At 47.4% G+C, this 25,381-nt stretch overlaps 1 protein-coding gene across 5 annotated transcripts in view; it reads left to right on the forward strand.

Annotated features, from left to right (window-relative positions):
* Positions 1-25,381, forward strand: part of smyd3 (SET and MYND domain containing 3) — a 921,006-nt gene that overhangs the window by 727,565 nt on the left and 168,060 nt on the right. Inside the window, exon 1 of one of the 5 annotated variants that reach the window (XM_041183001.1) lies at positions 15,758-15,817. The exons of 3 other annotated variants lie outside the window; for them this stretch is intronic. In XM_041183001.1, the coding sequence (XP_041038935.1) occupies positions 15,800-15,817 (18 nt within the window). In that variant the 5' untranslated portion in view covers positions 15,758-15,799. Of the gene's footprint in view, positions 1-15,757; positions 15,818-16,422; positions 16,435-25,381 lie in introns of those variants that run through there. One more of the 5 variants, XM_041183003.1, reaches the window with a different exon arrangement.

Genomic DNA, 25,381 nt, shown 5'->3' on the forward strand with positions numbered 1-25,381 from the left:
CCCAGAATCACAGTGTGACTTCCGAGTAGGACGGATAACAACAGACGAGTCCTCTGCAGCCCTTGAAATTCAGGATAAGTCCCGTGAACAGAATAAGGACCTCTACATGATGTTCGTTGACCACACGAAGTAACACAGTAAACCGAGAAGGCTTGTGGAAGGCACTGTACAAATATGGCTGCCCTGAAAAAAATGCTCAGTGTCATTCACTCGTTTCACAATAGCGTGATGGCCAGCAGGATGCAAAGTGCTACGTCATTGGATGCCTTTCCTGTCACCAATGGCACCAAGCAAGGCTGTGTATTGGCTCCAGCTCCGTTTGCCATATACTTCTTGGCCATGCTCCAGTACGCACTCAAAGATCTTGACACAGGAGTACACATTCAATTCAAGGCAGATGGCAGCCTCTTCAACTTGCATAAAGATTACTGAACAGCTACTGAGTGAACTCTTGTTCGTGGACAACTGCCCTCTCATAGCGCATACTTCGGAGGACATTCAGTTGCTTGTTGATTAGAACACTTTGGCCTGACGATAAGTCTGAAGAAGACAGAGATCTTGTATCAAACCACCCCTGGCCATGTACTCCAAGACCCCACAGTCACTATCAACAACCCATCCTTCAGTTCAGTCCAGAAGTTTTGCTATCGTGGGGATGCCCTCTCCAGTAACACTAGGCTGCATTGAGGAATCAACCATGGCCTGTCAAAAGCAAGCTCAGCGTTTGGCAGGTTCACTCAGAGACTTTGGAAAGAGCATGAAGTTTGTCTCAGAAAAAAGATCAAAGTCTACCAGGAAGTGGTTCTTCCACCACTTCTTTCTGGGTGTGAGACTTGGACAACCTACCACGTAAAGCATCTAGCAGCATTCCATCTTTGTTGTCTGAGATCCATTTGCAACATCAGGTGGCTGGACAAAAGCCCCAACACCGAGGCCCTTGCAAAGTGCTGCATACCTGGCATTGAGATCATGCTCATCAGAGCTCAGCCTCGCAGGGTCGATCATGTGCTTTGCATAGAGCATTCCCGCATACCAAAGGCAGTACTCTGCAGCCAGCTGAGCGCGGGAAACTGCACCACAGGACATACCAAACTTCGGATGCAAGGACAATCTGAAAGCCAACCTCAGAGCAAGCTGGATCCCAATACATTGGGGGGAAATAAAATCATTGCGCAGACCCAAACGGAAAAGTCTGTGTCATCAAGCAATTTCGACATTTGAGGAGAACAGGTTCAAATGCCTTCAGGACAAGTGAATGGAAAGCCGGTACCTCCATCTATCCCTTGTGTGGAGCATAGGCGCTGACATGAACCAGTTAGGTTGAATGGTTTCTGTGCTCTGAATACCCTGTAAAACTGAACATTTGTAGGGTATCTAGGTTGGATAGACTGGGCCTGTGTCCATTGGAGTTTGGAAGAATGCGAGGTGATCTTATTGAAACATGTGAGATCCTAAGGGGACTTGACAAGGTGGATGCTGAAAGGATGTTTCTATCTGTGGGAGAGACTAGAACTAGGAGGCAGAGTTTAAAAATAAGGGTCTCCCATTTAAGACGGAGTTAAGAAGAAATTAGTTCTCTCAGAGAGTCGTGAATCTTTTGGAACTCCCTTCCCCAGAGAGCAGTGGAGCAATGATAATTGAATATTTTTAAGGCAGAGTTAGATAGAGTCATGACTTACGAGGGAGTCAAAGGATATCGGGGGTAGGCAGGAATGTGGAGTTGAAGCTACAATCAGATCAGCCATAATCTTATTGAATAGTGGAACAGGCTCGAGGGGCCAATGGTCCACTCCTGCTCCTAATTTGTAGGGTTGTATGTCCCTTGTACAAGGTAAAGGCCAATTCTAGCTGGAAACATCTCAAACACTGACGTCAAATGCAGTATTTGTAATCAGTTATGCAAATTGAGACTTGATCTAACGTCACACATGAGACAATATCAAACTAGACTGTGAACTGATCTTTTGTTTTTGTTGAACTCTCATCCATCAAAGCGATGAGATAACCCATCAGCAAACCTTCTCTCAACCTCTTCTCTAAGGAAAACAGCCCCAGCTTCTCCAATCTATATTATTGAAATTCTTTCTACCTGGAACCATTCCTGTGAACCTTTCTCTAAAGCCTTCTCATCCTTTCTCAAACATGGTGCCCAGAATTGGACATGTCACTCTCAAGCGTGAGAGATTGCATTGTCAGAAGTGCTGTTCTTGCAGTGAAACATTGAGCCAGGTTTTGGTGGAGCAGGTTGTCTCATGGCGTGTGTCATTAGAGAGACGTGACCCTGCCCCTTCAGCTCAAGTATAATTAGCGCAATAACGTCCTGGAAGGATGAACTGTTGGCATTGTGGTGAGGGCCATCTTCATTAATGACAGGATCAACAGTCCATCTTCTTAACCAATGAGATTTCAGGATTGAGAAAGATACAAAGGAGCATGGAACTTGAATGCTTGAAAAGAGAGACATGTTGCCGAAGCTTTTCTGATTGAAGCTTGGGGAACCTTGGGATTGCTTTCTCCATGGCAATGTCACAGCCAATCATAGTCAATTTGTAACCAACCAAGCACCCTTTTCCAGTGTTGTATGAATTGTTGCTCCCTTTGAAATTTGGTATTCTTGCATTTGTCCTGATGAGCCCAAGTCACAAAGGTTTGGCAACATATTTCTTTTTTCAGCAATAAACAAGGAGCAGTGGAGAAATAATTAGTGTCACTGACTGTCACAGAGTTAGACTATCATAGAATTAGGATGAGATAGAGTCAAATCAGGTTTAGGAAACAAAATAGATTGGATTAAGGGAGAGAGAGAGCAAAAAGAGACAAAAAGTTAAAGTAAGAAAAATATTGACCTTTTTAACCACTAAGAAGAATTAGCAAAACAAACACAAAAACAGAATTACCTGGAAAAACTCAGCAGGTCTGGCAGCATCGGCGGAGAAGAAAAGAGTTGACGTTTCGAGTCCTCATGACCCTTCGACAGAACTTGAGTTCGAGTCCAAGAAAGAGTTGAAATATAAGCTGGTTTAAGGTGTGTGTGTGGGGGGTGGAGAGAGAGAGAGAGAGAGAGAGGTGGAGGGGGGGTGTGGTTGTAGGGACAAACAAGCAGTGATAGAAGCAGATCATCAAAAGATGTCAACAACAATAGTACAGAAGGACACATCGGTGTTAAAGTTAAAGTTGGTGATATTATCTAAACGAATGTGCTAATTAAGAATGGATGGTAGGGCACTCAAGGTATAGCTCTAGTGGGGGTGTTTTTTTTTATATAATATTTTTAAAAAAAAACACCCCCACTAGAGCTATACCTTGAGTGCCCTACCATCCATTCTTAATTAGCACATTCGTTTAGATAATATCACCAACTTTAACTTTAACACCGATGTGTTCTTTTGTACTATTGTTGTTGACATCTTTTGATGATCTGCTTCTATCACTGCTTGTTTGTCCCTACAACCACACCCCCCCCTCCACCTCTCTCTCTCTCTCCGCCCCCCACACACACACCTTAAACCAGCTTATATTTCAACTCTTTCTTGGACTCGAACTCAAGTTCTGTCGAAGGGTCATGAGGACTCGAAACGTCAACTCTTTTCTTCTCCGCCGATGCTGCCAGACCTGCTGAGTTTTTCCAGGTAATTCTGTTTTTGTTTTTGTTTTGGATTTCCAGCATCCGCAGTTTTTTTGTTTTTATCAGAAGAATTTGCTGCATTCCAGAATGAGACCCATCAGTTTAAACTGTTCCCTTTCTGACTTGGAGAGGTTGCTGGACATTTCATTAACAATTATCATACCATTAGAAGGGTACTCACACTGTTAAGTATGAGCCCTGATTTTATGGGCCGGGTTTAATGGGGAATTTATGTGCAAAGGTAGCAAATTCTTTAAGAAATAATGGGCAGATTGAAGACGAGTTGCTGTTTGAGCTGAGCAATCTGAATCACAGCAAGGAGCAGTTGGTTTACTGGGCCAAATCTTCTGGAAAGATGTGTGTTAATGAGGCTACTAATGTGCAAATTGACCATCAAATTCTGGAGATTCCTAACTCGTAGCATACCTCTTTATCCCCTGAATTTACTGATCAATTTAATATCACTATGCGTTACTTTTCCAACAAGATCTGGCCCAGTAAAAAAACAATTGCTTATTGCGGTGATTCAGATGGACATTAGAGGATCCAGCAGAGAGCTGGCACTTCTCCCAGTCTCCTAGACAACATTACTCCAATAACGATGAATGGCAACTAACATTTCCGTCCTGCACGTGCCTAGCAGGCATTGACCATCTACAACAAGAGAGAATCTAACCATCGCTGAATCCCCCCACTGTCACGATCCTGGGGGTTCTTATCATTAACCAGTGACTTAACTGGACCAGCCATACAAAGACTGTGGCTACAAGAGCAGGTCAGAGGCTGGGAATTCTGCAGTGAGTAGCTCAGTCCCTGACTCCCTAAAGCCAGTCCACCATCCACAAGGCACAAGTCATTCTGTCCATTTGCCTGGATGAGTGCAGCTCCAACAACAATCAAGCAGCCTGCTTGATCAGCACCCCATCCACTATCTTAAATATTCACCCCCTCCACTACAGAGGTGCAGTGTGTACCATCGACAAGACGCACTGCAACAGTTCCCCAAGGCTCCTTCCAAACCTGTACCACCTGAAAGGACAAGGGGAGCAGATGCATGGGAACATGACCACCTGCAAAAGCACCACCTTAAGTCGCTCACCATCCTGACTCGGAAATATACCGCCATTCCTCCACTGTCGCTGGGTCAAAACCCTGGAACTCCCTTCCTAACCGCACTGTGGGTGTACCTACACCACATGGACTGCAGCGGTTCGAGAAGGCGGCTGAACACCATCTTCTCAAGGGGCAGTTAGGAATGGGCAATAAATTCTGCCCTGGCCAGCGAAGCCCACATCCCGTGAATGAATAAAGAGAAGTGAACACCATCAAAAACAGATCCATTTCAGCTGTTCATCTCAACTGCTGTTTCTGGGAACTTTTCAGTGTGTAAAATTGCCTTGTGCACATGAGTCAGTACACTTCAAAGACATTCATTCAATATGACGCACTTTTGAGATGTTAGAAGAGGTGCAAATCTAATGCATGTCCTCCTCTCTTGCATCACACCAACAATTTTTTTGCCTAACTGCCATGCTGGGAAATAAAAGTCTTTATTCACAGCTGGGTAATTGTGAAACTGGCCAGAACAGAAAGTACCGGGTGAATAATCTATCCTCTGGAATGCTTGAAAGAAACAAAATACTTTGAATTCCTGTGAGGTCCTTTTGAGAATAGCACACGGAACTGGCACTCTGCAGCTTCTCAATGGTTAACTCCGCAGAATGGGGCTCCAGTGGCTCTCGTTTTATTTCTCCCCTCCTCTTGCATCTGTCTATCCCTGTTCCGCTTTAAAGATTCGTAACATCTGCCTCCAGTTTCCGGAGACCCAAAATCGGGGCTTTTAAAAATGCCTCAGAAACCTGGCTTTCTTGGAGGTGATTAAAAGGGGATTTGTCACCCGGATTTATTACTGGGTGGCCTATGTCATGGGCGCATTTAAATCCAGCACTGGAGCCCCATGTTCTTTGCTTTGTGGCAGATTTCTGAGAGGAGTCCACGTTGGTCAATATCGTTTTGTGTGTATATGAGACAGAGAAGGCAACGTGGGAGAGGAACGAGTGTGATACCAACAGCAGCTCTCGAAATAATTATAATTTGAAGCAATTTTTAAGGATGTGAATGTTCTCAGGTCATTTTAAAAAAATAGCGAGTTTTTTTAAAACCACTTTCAAATGTGAGTAACTTTTATTTTAAATCCCATTCGATTATAAAACCTCAAGCCCCACTCCAGAGACTTGAGCACATAATTAGACTGACACCTCAGTGCAGTACTGAGGGAATGCTGCACTGTCAGATGTACCATCTCTCAGATGAGACGTTAAATTGAGGCCCCACCTCCACCTTCTCAGGTGGACAGAAAATATCTCAAGGCATTATTTCAAAGAAGAGCAAGTGAGTTCTCCCAGACGATATTTATCCCTCGATCGACATCACTAAAAACAGATTATGTGGTGATTGTCACATTACTGCTTGTGGGATGAAAACAGAAAATTCTGGAAATGCTCAGCGGGTCTGGCAGCATCTGTGGAGAGAAAAGCAGAGTTAAGTTTTCAGGTTTGTGACCTTTCATCGGAACTGTCTATGGGAGCTTCCTGTGCGCAATTTGGCTGCTGTGTTTTCTACATCACAACAGTAACTACCTGTCACCGGCTGTAAGGCACTTAGGGAGGTCCTGAGATAGTGAATGGTGCTATATAAATGCAAGGTATTTCATTCCATGTCCAAAACCTACCTCTTTTTATTCACTTGACCAAACATCTCCTTATGTGGCTCATTTTCAAGTATTGACTGATAATGCACCTGTAAAGCACTTTGATGTACTTCTACATTAAAGGTGCTGTATAAATGCAAGTTGTTCGCTCTAATGACCATATTTTTTACCAGAATGTGGCCAATCTCACTCCTGTTCTGAAGGTACAGTGTGACACCAGGATACCAGTCCACAGGTACTGCTCACCCCTTCGTGTTTCATCCAACTCATTATTCCTAATGTTTAAATCAGGATCCACAACTATCAGGACATGCTTTGGAATGGAGCATGGGCGGAGGGGAGGACTGGTCCCCAGTCCCCAGCCTGCCCACTCGCCTGACTTCCAGGCTCACTCACTCCTGACTGGATAGCGACCGTGACGATGAGCCTGGGTCATGTCTCCCTTTTCGATGGTTCACTGGTGAGATCTCTCTCCCCCCTCTTCTGCCCGGGATTTTCCTGCCCTTGCATGATTCGCCAGTGCAGAAGCCTGCATGGGAGCCTGATATGTCACCATTCTTGTGGCTCAGAGGGTAGCGTCTCTGCCTCTGAGCTAGAAGCTCCGGGTTTGAGTCCCACCCCAGGACTTGTGTCAATGTGGCAATCCCCTTGTTAAAGACAATTGCTAATTAAACAGGTGATGGGTATTGATTATCCCATCCAAATAGGACAAAAAGATACAGCTGGAGCACTTTGTCTGGAAGCTACTTGGAAGTCAGTAGCACTGCGGAGTTGTCTTGAACCAAAAGGCCTGTCTGGATTAATTCTTCTACCACAACCTCTTATTGTGAGTAACAGATTGATGGCCGCGGAAGCCGCGTTCATAACAAGGCCAAACTGGTTGACTACCAACCTGTAAATACTTCTGATAAAGGCGGGATGAACAGCAGAGTCCACTGGTCAGCCACGCTGGGTGTGGGGTGGTGCCCCTCATGCTGGCTTCACTTGGCGATCTGTTCCGGGAAGAGTGAGCTACAGAAAATAGACATAAACGTGTTCATCTGCCTCGTGCGTCTCGAGATGCAGGAAGCTGCCTGAGTGAAGACAAGTTCACAACTTGTGGTTGCAATGCAGTGAGATGAGATACTAAAGCTGAGAGGTTAACTTGTGAGTGAGCCCATCGTATGGGCTTTTGTTTGCCTGAGAAGTGGAGACACTTATCCCATTTCAATGCCAGCCTGCCCCGTTCATTTGGGTCCCTTCACGTTTGCAACAGATGTTTAAAAATATTATCAAACAATTTTTGGCACATCTCTTGAGTATATAATACAGAATTTGGACACCCAAGAGCCAGGGCTGCACTGACCAGTGTTCTGGTTGGTCCGAAGTCTTTCTCCCCTCATGAGCTGGAATTGAATGGCCTTGACTTTTGCTTTCCGTTCTTTCTTTTACTTATTTACAATCACAGTGCAAGGGAAGCCTCGACAGCTGCAGCTGTTATTCCTGATCATTTCAGGTCTCCAGACACCACAAATAGGCATTTTAAATATTTTAAAGAAACTAATCGCATCCCTGGATCTCCCTCCTCACCGCCTCCTGATTTGCTTTTCTCTTTGTTGTTGAGGAGATTGCTCACGGAGGAATCCCAACTTCCACCTGCCAGATTAGACCCGTGGAACATCTGGCCTCTGACCCATTCACCAGCTCTTATCGTCCCAGTTTCCTTGGCTGGGATTCTCCTATCCCTCTCATCTCCCTCCAGTTTAAAATGGCACGGCCTTCAGGTGCTTGTCAAACAGCATTTTTAAACTCGGAGTTGTGGGGAGAAAGCTCGCTTAAAAACAGATGACCTGGTCATTAGCTCGTTGCTGCTTATGGGACCTTGCTGTGCGCAAATTGACTGCGGTGTTCACCACCTTGCAATATTGGCGACACTGGCTTCATGTCAATTTTGTGACTGTGACGGTGCTCGCCAGTGATACCTGATCCAGTGCAGTTGAGCCCATTAAACCCTCTTGGTGAGAAAGAGCTTTCCCGTGCACTTTTTTTTTCTTATGGTATTGGATTGCCTTTCTCCTGAGTTACTTTTCCACCATTTCATTGTGATGCCCTCTATTGGGAACAGGCTCCCGCTTATGCCGACTCCCTGATGTTGTAAACCAATGGGGCGTCTCACTGACTCAGGCAAGTCGGTCCGAATGGCCAGAGCAGCATCTCTAAGACAAGCTGCATCTTCAACTCTGCGTTGCCACTGATGTTCCACGCAGGGAGTTCTGAACATTCTCAAAGACCTGTACAACGGACTTCTGTCCATTAATGAGCTCTGCTCTGTAGAGGTGGCCCCCATCAGGTGTGGGGCTTGTTGTAGAGGAGCATTTGGCCTTGATCTTCCTTTCACCTTGCAGCTGCTTCCCTCTACTTGCAGTTTGGTTTGCTCACCCTCGTTTGCTCTTCACCAGTTTGCCCCTCCTGCCTCCATCTCGCTCTCCCCCTCTCTCTCTTTCCCTTCATATCTCTCTCTCTCCCTCCTCACACACCCTCTTGATGTACTGATTGACAACGGATGCATGCACAATACCGATTGACTTCTTATAAGACCATAAGACATGGAGCAGAAATTAGGCCATTTGGCCCATCATGGCTGATAAGTTTCTCAACCCCATTCTCCCGCCTTCTCCCCGTAACCTTTGATCCCCTTACCAATCAAGAACTTATCTATCTCAGTCTTAAATATACTCAATGACCTGGCCTCCACAGCCTTCTGTGGCAATGAATTCCATAGATTCACCACTGTCTGGCTAAAGAAGTTTCTCCTCATCTCTGTTCTAAAAGGTCTTCCCTTTACTCTGAGGCTGAGCCCTCGGGTCCTAGTCTCTCCTACTAATGGAAACATCTTCCCCACGTCCACTCTATCCAGGCCTCTCAGTATTCTGTAAATTTCAATCAGATCCCCCCTCATCCTTCTAAACTCCATCGAGTATAGACCCAGAGTCCTCAAACATTCCTCATATGTTAAGCCTTTCATTCCTGGGATCAGTCTTGTAAGTCATTTAGCTCGGTAAATAAACCTGCAGTGCCTGGATTTTAGGCTCACAACTCTCTCAGCGGCTGAGTTTGTACAACAGAAGCAGCAACAACAGCAGTCTAATGAGACAGCTGTTGCCAGTGGTGGGGAATGTCAGACGTGAGATTTCTGATTATGGACAGTACGGGAGATTTTAAGCTCATTTCAAATGCATGAGCTGAGTTTTATTTTTAGGGCTATATCTTAAGACCAAGAGCCTTAGTTTAACTGAGAGCTAACAGGCTGTGGCAAATGAACAGCGGATAATAACAATCAAGTCGGATTTGGGCACATTCTTATTTCTGTAGATCGGGTATGTTGCAAGGCAAAAGTCTACAAGTCATATCATAGAATGGTGACAGCACAAAACGGGCCATTCAGCCCCTCGTGATCATGCCAGCTCTCTGCAAGAGCATTCGGCTTGTCCCACTCCCAGGCCTTTTTCCCCGTAGCCCTGCAATTTTTTTTCTCTTCAGATAATTATCCAATTCCCTTTTGAACGCCATGATTGAATCGGCCTCCACCACACTCCCAGGCAGTGCCTTCCACACCCTAACCACTCACTGCGTTTTGAAAAGAAATAGTTTCCTCATGCCGCCATTTGTCACTCGTCTTAAATCTGTACCCTCCCGTTCTCAACCCTTTTGCCAATGGGAGCAGTTTCTCCATATCGACTCTGTCCAAACCCCTCATGATTTTGAATCCCTCTGCCGAATCTCTCAGCCTTCTCTCCTCCAAGGAGAACAGTCCCAACCTCCAATCTATCTACATAACTGAAGCTGCTCATCCCTGAAACCATTCTCACAAATCTTTCCTGTGTCCTCTCTAATGTCTTCACACCCTTCCTAAAGCGTGGTGCCCAGAGTTGAACACAATGCTCCAGTTGAGGCTGAACCAGTGTTTTATAAAGGTGCACCATAACTTCATCATGGAATTCATTGCTTTTGTACTCTATGCCCCTATTTATAAAGCACAGGATCCCATAAACCTTATTAACTGCTTTCTCAACCTGCCATAATACCTTCAATGATTTGCGCATGTATAGCCTCCAGATTCCTCTGCTCTTGCACCCTCTTTAGAAGGACACAGGGGAACAAAGTCTGTTTGACTGACAGTGAAGAACCATCCAGTTGGCTATTGAAAAGTCTGCTCATTTTCCAGTTGGCATTGGAAGGTGGGGCAAAATGAGATGGATAAGTTTGGTGATCAATGTGTGATGGGGGGGGAGGGTTTGGTGGTGGGGGGGGCGTGGGGTGGAGGGGTGGCACTGTCAGAGGCAGGAAGTCAAGAGATGACATGGGGAGATCTAACCTCAACTCCTTTTTTGGGTCTGCGGTCAAGAAGGATCTGTTCTTGTTGAAGGCCCCCACCCAACCACCACTTTGAACAGACGACCTGTTGGATCCCATGTTGAACACCTGAGTCCACTTGGACAGCAGCGCTATCTTGATCTATCTTTCCAACATCTGCGATGAGACTTTTTCATTTTTGGCTGAAAGCTAAATGATCTTTATTTCACCCATTCCATTTACACGATCAGTCACTCCTCTTCGCATTCTTACCTGGTGCCAGCACTGCCTGATGCCAGCCTGTTTCGGACCTATTTGAGTCAGCGCCTCCTGCCTTTTTATTTTGCGTTGCGTCTGTTTCATTTACCGTCGACTGATTTAGTTAGGATCGATGAAATTCATTTCCTCTCACAGAGATGCCAGTCCTCCTTTCCCAATATTGCTGTTCGATCTCAAGAGCACTGGGCTTTTCTTATCATTACTGCTCCATGTAACTTTACTCCACCGGGACCATTGTTGTCTCCCCTGTGCAAACCCCATGATCATTTTTAAACACTCTCCATAAGTGAAGGCCCGCACCAGAAATGAGGGGAAGACTAATTCGGTCTCTTTGTCCCACGTGTGGTGAACAGCGTTGGGATGATGACGAGAAAATAGATTTTGTGAAACCCTGTATGGTATAGTTTCATTTGAATTCTCGAAAGCAGAAAACCGTTTGGAGGGAGATTTATTTATTGGAAGAGTGCAACAGATCACAAGTCCATTTTTAAACTTGCATTTATTTTTTTCGAGGAATTGATGCATCAAACTGGTTCTAATTTTTAAACTAATATCTATCTTGTGCCAAGCGAGTAAGAGTTGGATGGGTCACTTTAATGACAACAAATCAGCCCGTCCTTGACCAAAAGTCGAAAACTTCCCTCAAAGAAAAGACCTGCCACTCAGTTTGGGCTCTTCACAAGGCTCAGAGCTGTTCACAGCATGAGGTAGGCTTCAGCGGGCAAGACGCTTTGGCCCATTCCCAGGATAACAACTCCACTATGGTCCCGTCACTCCAACCGTGGGGATGGAGAGTTATGGGGGATGGATTTTCAAATGGCCCTGGAGGTGGGACCGGAGGAGTTTGAGCAGAAAGACTGCCACAGGGGAGCAGTGTGCCAGCTTGCCAGCATCTTCCAGTGCCACCCGCCCCACCCGAGCCACTTTCAAGGAGGCCAGGTAGACAATTAAAGCAATTAGGAGGCCTATTAATGTCCCTCTGCCGTGCTGACTGGAATTTTCCTGTGGTAACCGAAAGAGGGCTAGTGAAAGCAAGCGATCTCACAGTGGCAGATGAGGAGGAGAAGGGGGTGGGGGTTTGTGGGGCAAGTGGGAGCCAGTGCTCCAGAATAATTTAAAGCCCTCACTGTTGTCGGTGTGTAAAAATGGGCAGAGCTGCCGCCGAAGGCCAATGTGTAGAGCGGTTTTCCCTTCGTTATTGATGGTCAGGCAGCTGTGATCATTTTTATTCCCAAAACTTTTAAAGTGCTGAGAGGGCATCTCTGTCTGGAAGCCTCCTCGCTCTCTCCCTTGACTGCATCGGCAGGCTGTGGCTCTCCCTGTGTTGGAGGGTCACCTATTGGCCTGTCAATGTCGGGTGCCCATCCATTGTCCTTAATTGGCTGGCAAGCGCACCCTGTGGGTGACTATTTCCAGCGTGGTGCGGGGTTGGCACCTGGAATTGATCGGGTTCCCAACCGCAAAACAGAAGTCCTGATCAGGGCATCCATTTAGTATCTCAGCTAAGGGATGACAAGTCCTCCATGCCGTGCTGGGGTTTCTGCCAAGACTTTGTGTTCTAGTATTTGAAACCAAAACCTGGAGCCAAGGCCAGCACTAACTGAGCCAAACTGTACCGACTGCGTAGAAAACCAAACTAGACAAGCATTTGCCCAGAATCTAGCGATTGCTGCACATCTTGGGAAAGCCACAGTTCATTTGCTGGTCTCGTCTATTCTGGTCCAAAGGTTTCACCTTTCAGGGATTGTCACAGGATGGGAGGAGGAACTATTGGACGATGCTCCATTTTACATAAGAAAGCCTTTAATTGATATTGCACCTTTCACAGCCTGAGATTCTCAAAGCCCTTTACTATCAAGTACTTTTATGGCAAGTGTAGCCACTGTTATAATGTAGGAAACACAGTCCCCAATTTACACACAGCAAGCTCCCACCAACAGCAATGCTGGATAATGGCCGGACAGTCTGTTTTCTTGATGTTGATTGAGGGATAAATATCGGCCAGGACACTGGGGATAACTCCCCTGCTCTTCTTCAAAATAGTACCATGGGATCTTGTGTGCCCACCTGAGAGGGCAGACAGCGTCTCAGTTTGGCATCTCATCCGCAAGACGGCATCTGCAACAGTGCGGCACCCCTGCAGTATGTTGAGCTGGGCTTGGGTGTTGAGGCTTTTCATAGCTTGCAGCTCAGAGTGATTGAAACATAACTGGAGGTTTGGTGGTTGCAATTAAAGACTGAACAACAGGTCACAAGGAAAAGGAGCTCAGCTGTGAACCCTGTCTGACTGTGCTCTTCAACAGCAAGTTGTCAACTGAGCTGCTTTTGATTTCATGATTTCAGTGGAGCATCTAATTATCTAATTAAGTGTTCACGGCCGTGCTGGAGGAGACGAAGTCTGCAAACATAGATGAGAGGCTTATGTAGAATCTCAATCCAATCGCAAAAGGAGCTCAGCCAGCCAGTGGAGGCAAGCAAAATGAAACACCATGACTAGTGCCATCCAGAATATCAGCCAGCCTACCGAAACCTCCCGGGTGTTTTGTCAGGGCCCGTGGTGTTATGCAGTCAGGTTGCCGAGTGCAACGGCAAAAGCAAAAATTCCCGTGCGAAACAAAATTTGAAAGGAAGACTCACAGAATTGTTACAGTGCAGGAGGCCATTCAGCCCATCACGTCTTCCCCCAGCACGCTAGACACGGTCAAGAAAAAAACTCACGTTCAGAATGCAGCTTTCACCTCTCAAAGAGCTCTGCCATCAATGAGTTACTTTTGACGCACAGTCACTTGAGGCAACCGTGGCCACCGGTTTGAACACAGCAAGATCCCGCAAACGGCCAATGAGAGAAGCTATCAGCAAGTCCGTTTTGGTTGCCATTGGTTGAGAGGCGGGGGCTTTGGGGTGTGGGGGGTGGTGAGGTTGTTATCCAGGATACCAGAACAGACTCCCCTGACCTCCTTCCAATAGTACCGTGGGATCTTTAATGCCCAACTCAGCCAAACACACAGGACAGGATGTTCGGGGCCCACCGAGTTTGGAACCAGAGGCGACTGGGACCCAAAGGTAAAGGCACAGGCCACCTTGGTGGTTTCCCATCCCAGTTCCTGGTGTCAGCCATTTTGGCAAAGGCTGGGTTTGGATCCTACAGAGCTGACCTCCACCATGAGGTGGTTGCCAATTAGGCTCATTAAGAGCTTTGCTAAAGGTAAGCGACGGAGACAGATTGTGATTATCCAGTTGGTTTCCAATTTCCTGATGGGTTGGGTGGGGGTGCAGACAGATCAACCGCTTAGCAGCGAGTACCCAGCGGCAGGCTAAAGGCCATCCTCTAGAGGGACTCAAGTGATGACCTGACGTGGTTTTCTGTATTTTTTTACCTAGATTTATTTAAAAAGTTGCTGAAAGGGCACCTTCTTGTTAAAGCGTCCTCTCAGTTAACTACCACCCATCGTAGCCAACTGCTCCTCAGATGCTGGAAGGCCCCTGATTGGCCCTCCATCTTTGTGAGCCTGCCTGATGCCCTTCATTAGACAGGGCACCGACCTCCACGCCAATTAAGGGGTCGCCCCAGTCAATATTCCAACAAGGGACTGCTTCCTACGTCGCTCGGATAAGAGTTCAGCCCCGGCTCCTGTTTCCCACCCCCCCCCCCAAAAGTTAAAATCCAGCCCGCAACCTTCGGTTAATGTGTCAGACGACAGATGGCACAGCCTCGGGTCATGCCTTTGGAAAGGTCAGCCTGGATGATGTCAATCTTGGCCGTGTGACGCGCAACAGAGCAACACCAGTGGTGACCGGCCACGTAGCTCAGGGACAATGCAGTGACTCACAAGGCCGCCTCTGGGGTGAACCTATTCCCCCCCCCCCCCACCCCCCATCCCCACTCGCATCTGGCTATGCCTCCTTCTTGATGAAATGCTTTGAGAGGGGAATTAAGATCTTGTTTTCCAATATTAGCAACGTGTCCGTTCTGTCACCTGCTGTCTTAACAAGGAAGCTAAGCCTTTGTTAAAGCCGCTGACAGATTCTTACGTGTTATGACAGAGTATGATTAATGTTTTAGTGGCTGAAGGTGAGTAGTCGCTGTGATGTTAGAACTGTGAGAGACTCAGTTTTATTTTTGCACACAGGTGTAAGAAGGCTAATTGTGAATTATTCGACAGTGAGTGGGAGTGACATTGCACTTCAGGATTAGAATGAGCCACCAATCTAAATTGGTCCAAAATCAAGCAATTTAAAGTCCTTTATCCTAATCTGAATTTTCGGCACTTCACGTTTGGATATTTTCCAATCTTTCCTTTTCCCTTGTTTTATATTTGTTTTTCAATTATTCCACCACCCCCCCCCCCCCCACTTCATTCTCTCCATATTGACAGCAGATGTGAAATCTGTTCCCACATCCCTGTCAGTGGTTCGAAAACAACAATGGCAGCCTGCATTTATAAAGCGCCTTTAATGTTCCAAGACCTCCCAGTGTGCTCGATAAGAGCATAATCAGACAAAATTTGCCCTGAAGCCGTTTAAGGGGGATGTAAGGATGGGTGCAAGAGAGGTAAGTTTTTAAGGCGCGTCTTAAAGGAGGAGAGAGGTTTAGGGGGGGAATTCTGGAGCTTGGGGCCCAGGCAACTGAAGGCATGGCCACCAATGGTGGAGCGATGGAGATAGAGCGATGTGCACAGAATCAGGATCGGAGGGATGCAGAGGCCTCACGAGTGCTTGCGAGGGTGGAGGAGGTTCTGGAAACGGGTGGGTGTGAGGACCTGGTGCGATTTGAAAGCAAGGTCCAGACTTTTAAGATTGAGGAGGCATTGCCGGACAGGGAGGACGTTGTAGTTCAGCCAGTAAAAGGGGCGATGAGAGAATGGTGCCAGGTAAGATCCGGAGCAGCATTGTTGTGGATGAACGCAAGTTTATGGAAGGTGGGCAACCATCCAGCAGAACATTGGAATAGTTGAGTCTGGCAGTAACAAGGGCGGGGATGAGGGTTTCAGCAGTGGACTTCTCTCGTTCCACCAGAGCACAGAGCACCGCCGGCTGTTTTGTTCTCCCGATTCTGAGAGACTTGAGGTGGAAATTTTCGATTCTGGGACTTGGCGGGGGCAGGAACGGGGGGTTTGGGGGGTGGGGGTGGGGGTGGGGGGGGGTGGGGGGCGGTAGTTCCCGTCTGCCGAGTCCTCTGGGAGTTTGCGCCACATCGTGCGAGGCTGACCCCATTTTTGCGGTTGGGCGTTTCCTGACGGTTTTTGCGGCAGGGCAGGGGTCGCGACGCCCCCGCCATCGTATCCGGCGGCCATGTCTAAACGGCATCAACTGACCCACTGTTGAAGGTAGAAGACGGAGCTCCTGGAAGATCCCGCAGTCAGTAGATCCACGTGGGTCGATGCTCCACCCGCCCACTGCGGCACGCGGCGTTCCAGGGTCTGGTGGCCGGAGGCCTCCGTTTTCCCCTCCGACCTCCCACAGGCAGCCAGCCCCGTGCTTTCTTGCAGTTAAGACCGACATTTGCACACCGCGTTGGTCCAGATGTGTTCTGGACCGGCGTCGTATCCCGCTGGGGGCCTGGACAATCGGACGGGGGTTGGAGGGGGGTTGGAGGGGGGGGGGGGGGGTGTAATTCCATTAACAAAGTACAAAACGATTTCATGCCGGCCTTTGGCGGGAATGGCGACCAGCACCTCCCCCCATCCCCCCCCCCATCCCCATCCCCATCCCCATCCCCATCGTTTTACGCCGGCGAGAAACCAACTTCTCGCCTCCCACTGCATCGTTCCTCTGCCCCGCCCGGGGTGTGGGGTGGGGGGACTGGAAAATTCTGCCCTCGGACTTTTAGTCGTTGATCTACGACTTCCTGACCCAAACCCGCCTGACAGATTCCTGCAGGATTAATTTCACACAATCTGTCAGCGCAATCGGAACCGCCATGTGTGTTGAATAGGAAGATATTATACACTGATTTTTTTTTTTACCATTAACAGTATTCATACCTTTGCCTGTGGAACTAATTAGGCAGATTACTGACAAGTGCAACAAATCAATCCCAAATGCTTTTATTCCTTCCACCTCACTGAAGTGCTGGTAATATATACCATCTTGTAAAGACCAGCCTTGGGGTAAATGTCTATATACTCCTGTTATACGTCACTTCTGCAATAAGTTCAGCTCTCGTGAACACGCTCTGTATTCACTGGATCTGGGAAATATTAGTGAGGCATTCTTGCCCTTCATATAAACACCTATTCCAAAATTCAGAGAGACTTAGACAACTGCTCCTCTGGTAGGAGGCAACAGGAACTCACTCCTCGCTCTCTTGCCCCTTCACAAGAAGATGACAAGATGAGTTTGGCCACTTTTGTAAAAAGCAACGTGCATCCTTGAAACAAAGCTGCAAAAGGTAAAAATCAGCCGCCTTTTTCACCTCTATCGTGTGGGCAGTGTTAACGTATGCAGGGCTTTCCCTGAATGCTTCCAATGCCACATTGCAACTTAATTTTAACTTTAAAGGAAATGTAAAGCAGGCCATCAGATGAGCTTCCATGTATTGCAATCCTATAGTGTGTGTGTGTCTGTGTGTGTGTGTGTGTGTGTGTACGTCTTACAGCTAATTATGCTATGGTTACATTTACCACTGAGTTATGCCTAGTGGGCTTTTCTGCATGCGTATTCTCTTGCTCTCACTCTCTCTTTCCATTTCTCTCTCTCTCTCTCTCTCTCTTTCACTCTCCTTTTCTCTTTCTCTCCATCTTTCTCTTTGGTTTGCTGAGCCTTGTTGTCTACTCCTCCCCAATCAGCCAATAGCAGAAAATAATATAAAGCAGGTTCCCCTCGGATTCTGTGGCTTTGAACTTGATCTCTTCCCTCCCTTCTTCTGCTACCCATCCCCCCACCCTGCGCCCCCTCCCCCCCACTAGCCCCATCCCCATCCACTTCAGAGTCAATGCAGCAGGCTGCTAGTTTGCAAGCAGTCTCAATCAGAAAGTTCAACAAACAGGCCTTAGGCTCACTTCAGAACAGAGCTGCTAAGATTCTCTGAAGCACAAGTGATATTTCAGGACCGACCTGGAACCGACACTTCCTCATAAAGTGAGAAGGTTGTATTTTGGCAGGTCGAATGGTCACGTATATCACAGCAGCTTCAAAACAGACTTACACCCTCACTGTAAACTGGCTGCCGCACAAAGTGGTATTAAGTAGCCTGAGCCTGGGGTGGTAATCTGAGCCGATGAAGGCAAAGCAATTTTGACATTTCTCGTTCCCGCATTGAGACATTCTGAAATGTTCCTAATTGTCATATTGTTTGTGGAGAGGTGAGCTTGGGATCTGCGGTGAGGAGGGTTGCTGGGAAATGATTCGATCCGAGGTCCTCCAGCAGGGAGCCTGAATAGCTTCTAACATCCTCCTGCTCTTCATTCTCCATCGAGCTTTCACATCATCCCTCGTCTGTGTGAAGGACTTTTAAAAATGATCTGGTCAAGCCTGGCCTCTGGGTACTCTGTGCTGACAGCTCATTACATCAACTCAAATGTCTTCGGTTGCCATTTTCTCAGTGGAGAGGTGGATTGGGGGCGGCGTGGGGTGGGGGGGGTAGGGGGCGGTGCTGTTGTGGGTGGTTGCTGCTTTTTGCCATCTTTATCCCTGGACCATATGTGTCAGGTCTATTGTATTTCCTTTGGTGATTTAAGCTGCTGCTGTGCACCGACTGCAGACAACCTGATAGCAGACCCCATTGCCTGCAGATAGACTTGTCAAGTAGATTTGAAGTGTCTTAGCTCAGCTTTGGAGGTAATTTAGCCACTGTTTATGCTGGAAGTGCGATGCCTCTTCTCCCAACGAATGAGCACTGGTGAGGCTTTCCTTTTAAGTGAAGTCGCTTTTGGAAAGCTGAGTGCTTCTCTGATTCCAGCAAACTATTACGGCAAGATCTCCAGTATTTTTATCTCTCTCTTGAGGGACAGAAGAGGGGAAATTGGGAAGGTGGCTTGGTTCAGACTGTTTACAGTAGCTGACTCCATTTAACTGAGGGAACGTCACGAGCTATGGGCTTGCGCCTGAAGCACATTCACGGCTTCCACCCCTTCTCACATCGTCTCAAGGAAAGAAGAAAGGAAGACTTGCACTTAGAGCGTAGAACAAGACCATTCGTCCCATCATGCCTTTGCTGGCTCTCTGCAAGGGCACCTCACCTAGTCCGACCCTGCTCCCTTTTCTTGGTCACCCTGCAAATGTTTTCTGCTCGGTTAATGAACCGATTCTTGAATCTGCCTCCACCGTGCTCTCAGGCAGTGCATTTCAAATCGTGGCCACTGGCTGCGTGAAGAGGTTTTGCCTCATGTCGCTGTTGGCTCTTGCGCCATTCTCCTTAAATCGGTGTCCTCTGCTTCTCTGCCCTTCCACCAAAGGGAACAGTTTCGCCCTATCCACCTTGCCCAGGTCCCTCATGATTTTGAACATCTCCATCAAATCTCCCCTCACTTTCTCTTCTCCAAGGAGAACAGCCCCAGCTTCTCCAATCTGTCTGCATAACTGCAGCCCATCATCCCTGGAACCATTCTTAAAACTCTTTTCTACACCCTCTCTAATGTCTCCACATCCTTCCTAAAGTGTGGTACCCAGAACTGAACATAGTTGAAGCCACAGCAGTGATTTATAAAAAGATTCACCACAGCCTTCTTGCTTTTGTGCCCCATGCCTCTATTTATAAATAGATTACCTTTTATGACATCCCAAAGCACTTTACAGCCAGTGAAGCACTTTCATGGAAAGACAGTTGCTCCAACAGTGCAGCACTCCCTCTGTCAGTCAGCCTGGATTACGTGCTCAGGTCTCTGGAGTGGGACTCGAACCCACAACCTTCTGACTCAGAAACGAGAGTGCTACCCGCTGAGGCACAGCTGGCGCCTGGAAATCCTGGCTGTTGTCTCACCCCCTCTCCTGCCCCAGACCTAGGGCATTAGATCATGACCTCACCTGAGACACAGCTAAGATTGGTAAACTCAGCAGTTAATCGCAACTCATGGCCTTGTGCTCCTGGTGGTTCTGAGCTTGCAAACAGTGTTTTTTCTTTACATTAAATCTATTGATTTAATATATTGGGTGAAATGTTAAATCTGCCCATCGCAATCATAGCAAAGGTTAGGTTTGAAACGTTTCTAAACCAACCCCCTTCATGACTCGGCTGTGCCAAGCAGCCAATGGAAGGGCTACCTCCAACCCATTATGTGAGACCAGGACTGCACTTTGAGCCCACAAAGGTGGAATCAGGGAGGTTGGGGGTTTGCCCATGTGCATACCCGGAGAGGGATTCCACAGCCTGGATTTTTCACTCGTTGGGGACGCACAGTCGGAGGGGGGGCCCGGGAGTAGACAGGAAATCGGCCCCTGACCGTGATTTCACTCTGGCTGGGCCAACTAACGTGAAATGTGTGCTGAGAAAGGCTCAGCGCTGCCGGTGGGGGCGGGAAGATGGTGGGCGCTGACGTTACCGTGGATACTGGTGAGCGCTTCCACCGAGCTCCCTGAAGGGAGACGACTACCTCAGGGAGCTGCAGACCTCTGCAGAATAAACCAAACAACAAAAATTCTGCAAAATATGTCCATGCAGCACAATCAAGTGCCTGAAAACATACCTTAATAAAACAGTCCCCGGATATCTGTGTTTATTTTATTTCCTCACGGAGGTTTCATTCCGCCCTGGATTGAGGTTTGAGCAAAAATGTAAAGGCCGCCTGACCGATTGGCCTGTCCGCCAACCGTAACAGTGGACGGGCCGCGAAAAATCGGTTTCAACAGCCTCCTTAATGGGCTTAATTGTTCGCGTGCGGGATGATGTAGGGACACTTGTCTGACTTCATCTCAGGCTATTTCACATCCGTTCGGGTCAGGCGTGCACCCCACCCGCGAAGTGTAAAATTCTGCCCCACGTTCTCTTTTAGTGAATTAGCCTTGTAATCGATGAGGACGTTTTGAGGCCGGGAACAACAATTTCTGGAAGATGTTACCTGGAGATTGAACACTCCCTGATTTTATTTGCTCGGTCATTGGTGGCCATGCCTTCAGCTGGAAGTCCCTCCCTAAACCTCTCTGCCTCTCTCTACCTCGCTCTCTCCCTTTAAGACTCCCCTTGAAACCCGCCTCGTACTGAAGCTTTTGGTCACCTGCCCTAGTATCTCCTTACCTGAATCTGTGTGAACTTCTGGGAGAGCCGAAATGCCAGACCAAGTAATAGCCAATCTCAGTTATGGCAATTTTCATCCCCGCGACATCACCTCGTCTGCTGCTGAGACCCTCATCCAGACCTTGACTTGACCTGTGGACTTGACTATTCCAACACACTGCTGGCTGGCCTACCCTCCATACATGTGTTGTCATTTCTACCATCTAGAAGGATGAGGGCAGCAGATAGGATGGGAACACCATCACCTGGAAGTTCCCCTCCAAGTCACTCACCATCCTGACTTGGAAATATATCGGCCGTTCCTTCACTGTCGCTGCGTCAAAATCCTGGAACTCCCTCCCTAACAGCGCGGTGGGTGTACCTACACCACACAGACTGCCGCAGTTCAAGAAGGCGGCTCACCGCCACCTCCTCAAGGGCAGTTAGGGATGGGCAATAAAACTGCAAGCCTGGCCCACATCCCATGAAAGAATTTTTTTAAAAAACCCAAAATTCTGTTGCCTGTGTCCTAACGCGCAGCAAGCCTTGTTTGCTTACCAGGGGGATATTTCTCACCAACTCATCCCTACTGTCCAGGATATCACTCTGGTCCTGATCATTCTACACACTGGTAGTGGTGGTGTGTTACAGTTCACTCGGGAAGTCTTGAGTTGCTGTGGCAACATGCAATTTTACATACATGTTGTGGTCTGGAGCCATGGGCAGTGAAGGTAGAAGCTCCAGCATTCGTTCCATCACATGGCTGAGCAGGAATCTCTCCTGATCCTGTCACCCACCACTGCCGTGTGATTTGCAGGTTGATATTCAACTTGTCTGACCGCGTTATGTACGCACCTTCCTTGGCCGTCAAGCCCTGGGGCGGGACTCGAACCTGGAGGCTCTGGCGCACAGAGGCAGGGACACTGCTCACCGGGCCTCAGGGCCTCCTGGTTCTCTGCACTGCCCACCTTTTATTTTGGCACAGGGAAGGGCTAAGTGTTTAAACAATCCCTGAACGAAATAGTTAACTGGATGCTGCCTTTCCCTAACTAACCTCAACCCACAGAAGCTCCAGAGATAATCTGCAGCTTCCCCTTGCTCTCCCCGCCAGCCCCGCCCATCCCTCCCACAATGGCCCCACGCAAAAATGTAAAGATTTGTCCCTAAGAACCAGCTGGAGTGTCTCTGTTAGTGAATCTGAGGGGTCAGCTTTGCTGGCACTTGTCAGAATAAATTACTCAAATTAATACCTTTTCTTCTTTATCAAAATAATTGGTTTGCAGCTTCATCACTATTTCCATGCAAATCGTGGCATTATATTTCCCCCTGCATTGTTGGACATAACTTGAATAAAGATCTTCAAAATAAAGAGAGGACCCTGGGACTAGCTGAGCTCCTTCAGGAAGGTTGGTGTTATTAAATGTTCTGAGCAGTCAGGAAAAATTCCAGTAGTGAAAACAAAGATTTGTTCCGGTCTCTGATAGGTCAGTAGCCCAGAGGGGCTATGTGTCATCTGTGTGAATTTAGTTATCACAGAAATCACTTGGAGTGCACCAGGTCTGAACCTTGCCTCTTATTTACAGCCTGTATTCCTCCTAAGGAGTGGAGCTGTGGGCTCAACTGATAGCTTCGATGGAGGCAGGGAGGTGGTGGTGAGTGACTGAGCCACACGCATTGGAAAGTCCACAGAGTTCACTGAGTTAACACATCCTGATAAGGGTTGGGAGGGTGAGTGAAGAACGTTACCACTTGCCTCAGTGCCCCTGAGTTTGGGATGGGGAAATCAGTTTTTATCTATTTGTCCTTGGGATGTGGGTGTCGCTGGCTAGGCCAGCATTTATTGCCCGTCCCTAATTACCCTTGAGAAGGTGCTGGTGAGCTGCGGCCTTGAACCGCTGCAGTCCCTGTGGTGTAGGTCCACCCACCGTGTTGTTAGGGAGGGAGTTCCAGGATTTTGACCCAGCGACAGTAAAGGAATGGCGATGATACAGTTCAAAGTCAGGACTTGGAGGGGAACTTGCAGGTGGTGGTGTTCCCATGCATCTGACGCCCTTGTCCTTCCGGGCGGTAGAGGTCGCAGGTTTGGAAGGTGCTGTCGAAGGAGGCATGCAGGGTTATAGATGGTACACACAGCTGCCACTGTATGTCAATGCTGGAGCTAATGAATGCTTAGGGTGGCAGATAGGGTACCAATCAAGCGGGGCTGCTTTGTCCTGGATGATGTCGAACTTCGTGAGTGTTGTTTGAGCTGCACTCAGCCAGGCAAGTGGGGAGTATTCCATCACACTCCTGTTTTGTGTCTTGTAGATGGTGGACAGGCTATGGAAAGTCAGGAGGTGAGTTACTCACCGCAGGATTCCTAGCCTCTGACCTGCTCTTGTTGCCAAAGTATTTATATAGATGGTCCAGTTAAGTTTCTGGTCAATGATAACCCTCAGGATACTAAGATAAAAACAAAAAAACTGCGGATGCTGGAAATCCAAAACAAAAACAAAAACAGAATTACCTGGAAAAACTCAGTAGGTCTGGCAGCATCGGCGGAGAAGAAAAGAGTTGACGTTTCGAGTCCTCATGACCCTTCGACAGAACTTGAGTTCGAGTCCAAGAAAGAGTTGAAATATAAGCTGAAGTTGAAATATATTTCATCTTTCTTGGACTCGAACTCAAGTTCTGTCGAAGGGTCATGAGGACTCGAAACGTCAACTCTTTTCTTCTCCGCCGATGCTGCGAGACCTGCTGGGTTTTTCCAGGTAATTCTGTTTTTGTTTTTGCTCAGGATACTAATGTTGGGGGACTCAGTGATGGTAATGCCATTGAATGTCAAAGAGAGATGGTTCGATTCATAATGGGCCAAATTTTACAGCCCTGTTGCCACGGAGGCAAGGCTGTAAAATGGGGTGAACCATTCAAAAGCCCATTGACTTCGGCAGGTAGGGAAAATCCTACCGGCAGGAGGGGCCATAAAATTCCACCCATAGTATGGGAGTTTCATCTCTATTGGAAGTGCGCACATGTGGACATGGACACAGTATGGGTTTGATTGCAATTCGTCGTGTGGAAGAGATGTCTTGACTATTCAAACGCTCTCCTGGCCAGCTTCCCAGTTTCTGCCGCCCATCACCTTAGGTTGATCCAATAATCAGCCGGCTATACCCACATTTGCACAAATCCCACTCACCCATCTCCCCTGAGCTCTCTGAACTTGGCTGCCGGTCCAGCAATTCCTCAATGTTTCCTTGTTTTCAAATCCCTCCATGGCCTCGCTTCTCCCTATCTCCTTCAGCCTCCCAGCCTTCCGATATCTCTGCGTCCCTCTAATTCTGCCCTCTTGAGCATCTCTATTAATAACGCTCCACCATTGGCAGCTGTGCCTTCAGCTAACTCGGCCCAAAGCATTGGAATTCCCTCTCTAGACCCCTCTGCCTCTCTCCCTCTCTCTCATCCTTTATGATGCTCTGTTATGATGCAGCAGATGATGAGTGGCAGACAGATCAAATCCACGAGGGCAACTTGACCAAGTGGTCATGACTGTTTTGCAATTTGTATTTTATTTCGAGATACATGCCCTGAATCCTGAAGTAATGAGACCACCATGACTTCAGAGGGTTTTAGCAAACGTAATTAAACATTTATTAACAAAAGAAAAGATTTCAAGCACGTACACAAGTCTACAAATTACTGCTATAATAACTCCTAAACCCCTAATTAATCTGGCTTCCAGTTACGCCACCATTAAAGCAACAGTAAAAACAAATAGATTTGAACAGACCCAGGCAAAGCAACACAGTGCCCTGGATAGTCACATTCAAAATGAGTTTTCTCAGCTTTGATTCCTGTAGACAGCAACTTGACACACGGAGACTGGAGGCTTTTCACACTTACGTTAGATCTTAGATACGTTAGATCTTAGAATGCCTTCTCCTTTTCACATGGCCTCATCCTCTTTATACATGTTTCTGCCATTTTTAATGCAAATTCCATTGTTCCAATATGTCTTTGCAACTTTACTTTTCTCATAATATTAATCTTTCATAGCACTAATTTTATCAATAACCTTTGGGAAAATAAACACACTATTTGGCTTAGCTTCTTCTGGCTAGGTGTAACATCTTACCATCTCTTTGAAATTCAAACTACTCTAATTTATCTAAAAATGCAAATTTTCCTTACTTCTCACCTTCTAAAACTTCAGCCATGTTTACGTATTTAGTATTTCAAACCTAGCTTCTTGCTGATGACTCTAAACCTCCAGACCTCACACACACACACATACACACACACACGC

Source organism: Carcharodon carcharias, chromosome 2 (assembly GCF_017639515.1).
Source record: "Carcharodon carcharias isolate sCarCar2 chromosome 2, sCarCar2.pri, whole genome shotgun sequence".
In the NCBI taxonomy this organism is placed as follows: domain Eukaryota; kingdom Metazoa; phylum Chordata; class Chondrichthyes; order Lamniformes; family Lamnidae; genus Carcharodon; species Carcharodon carcharias.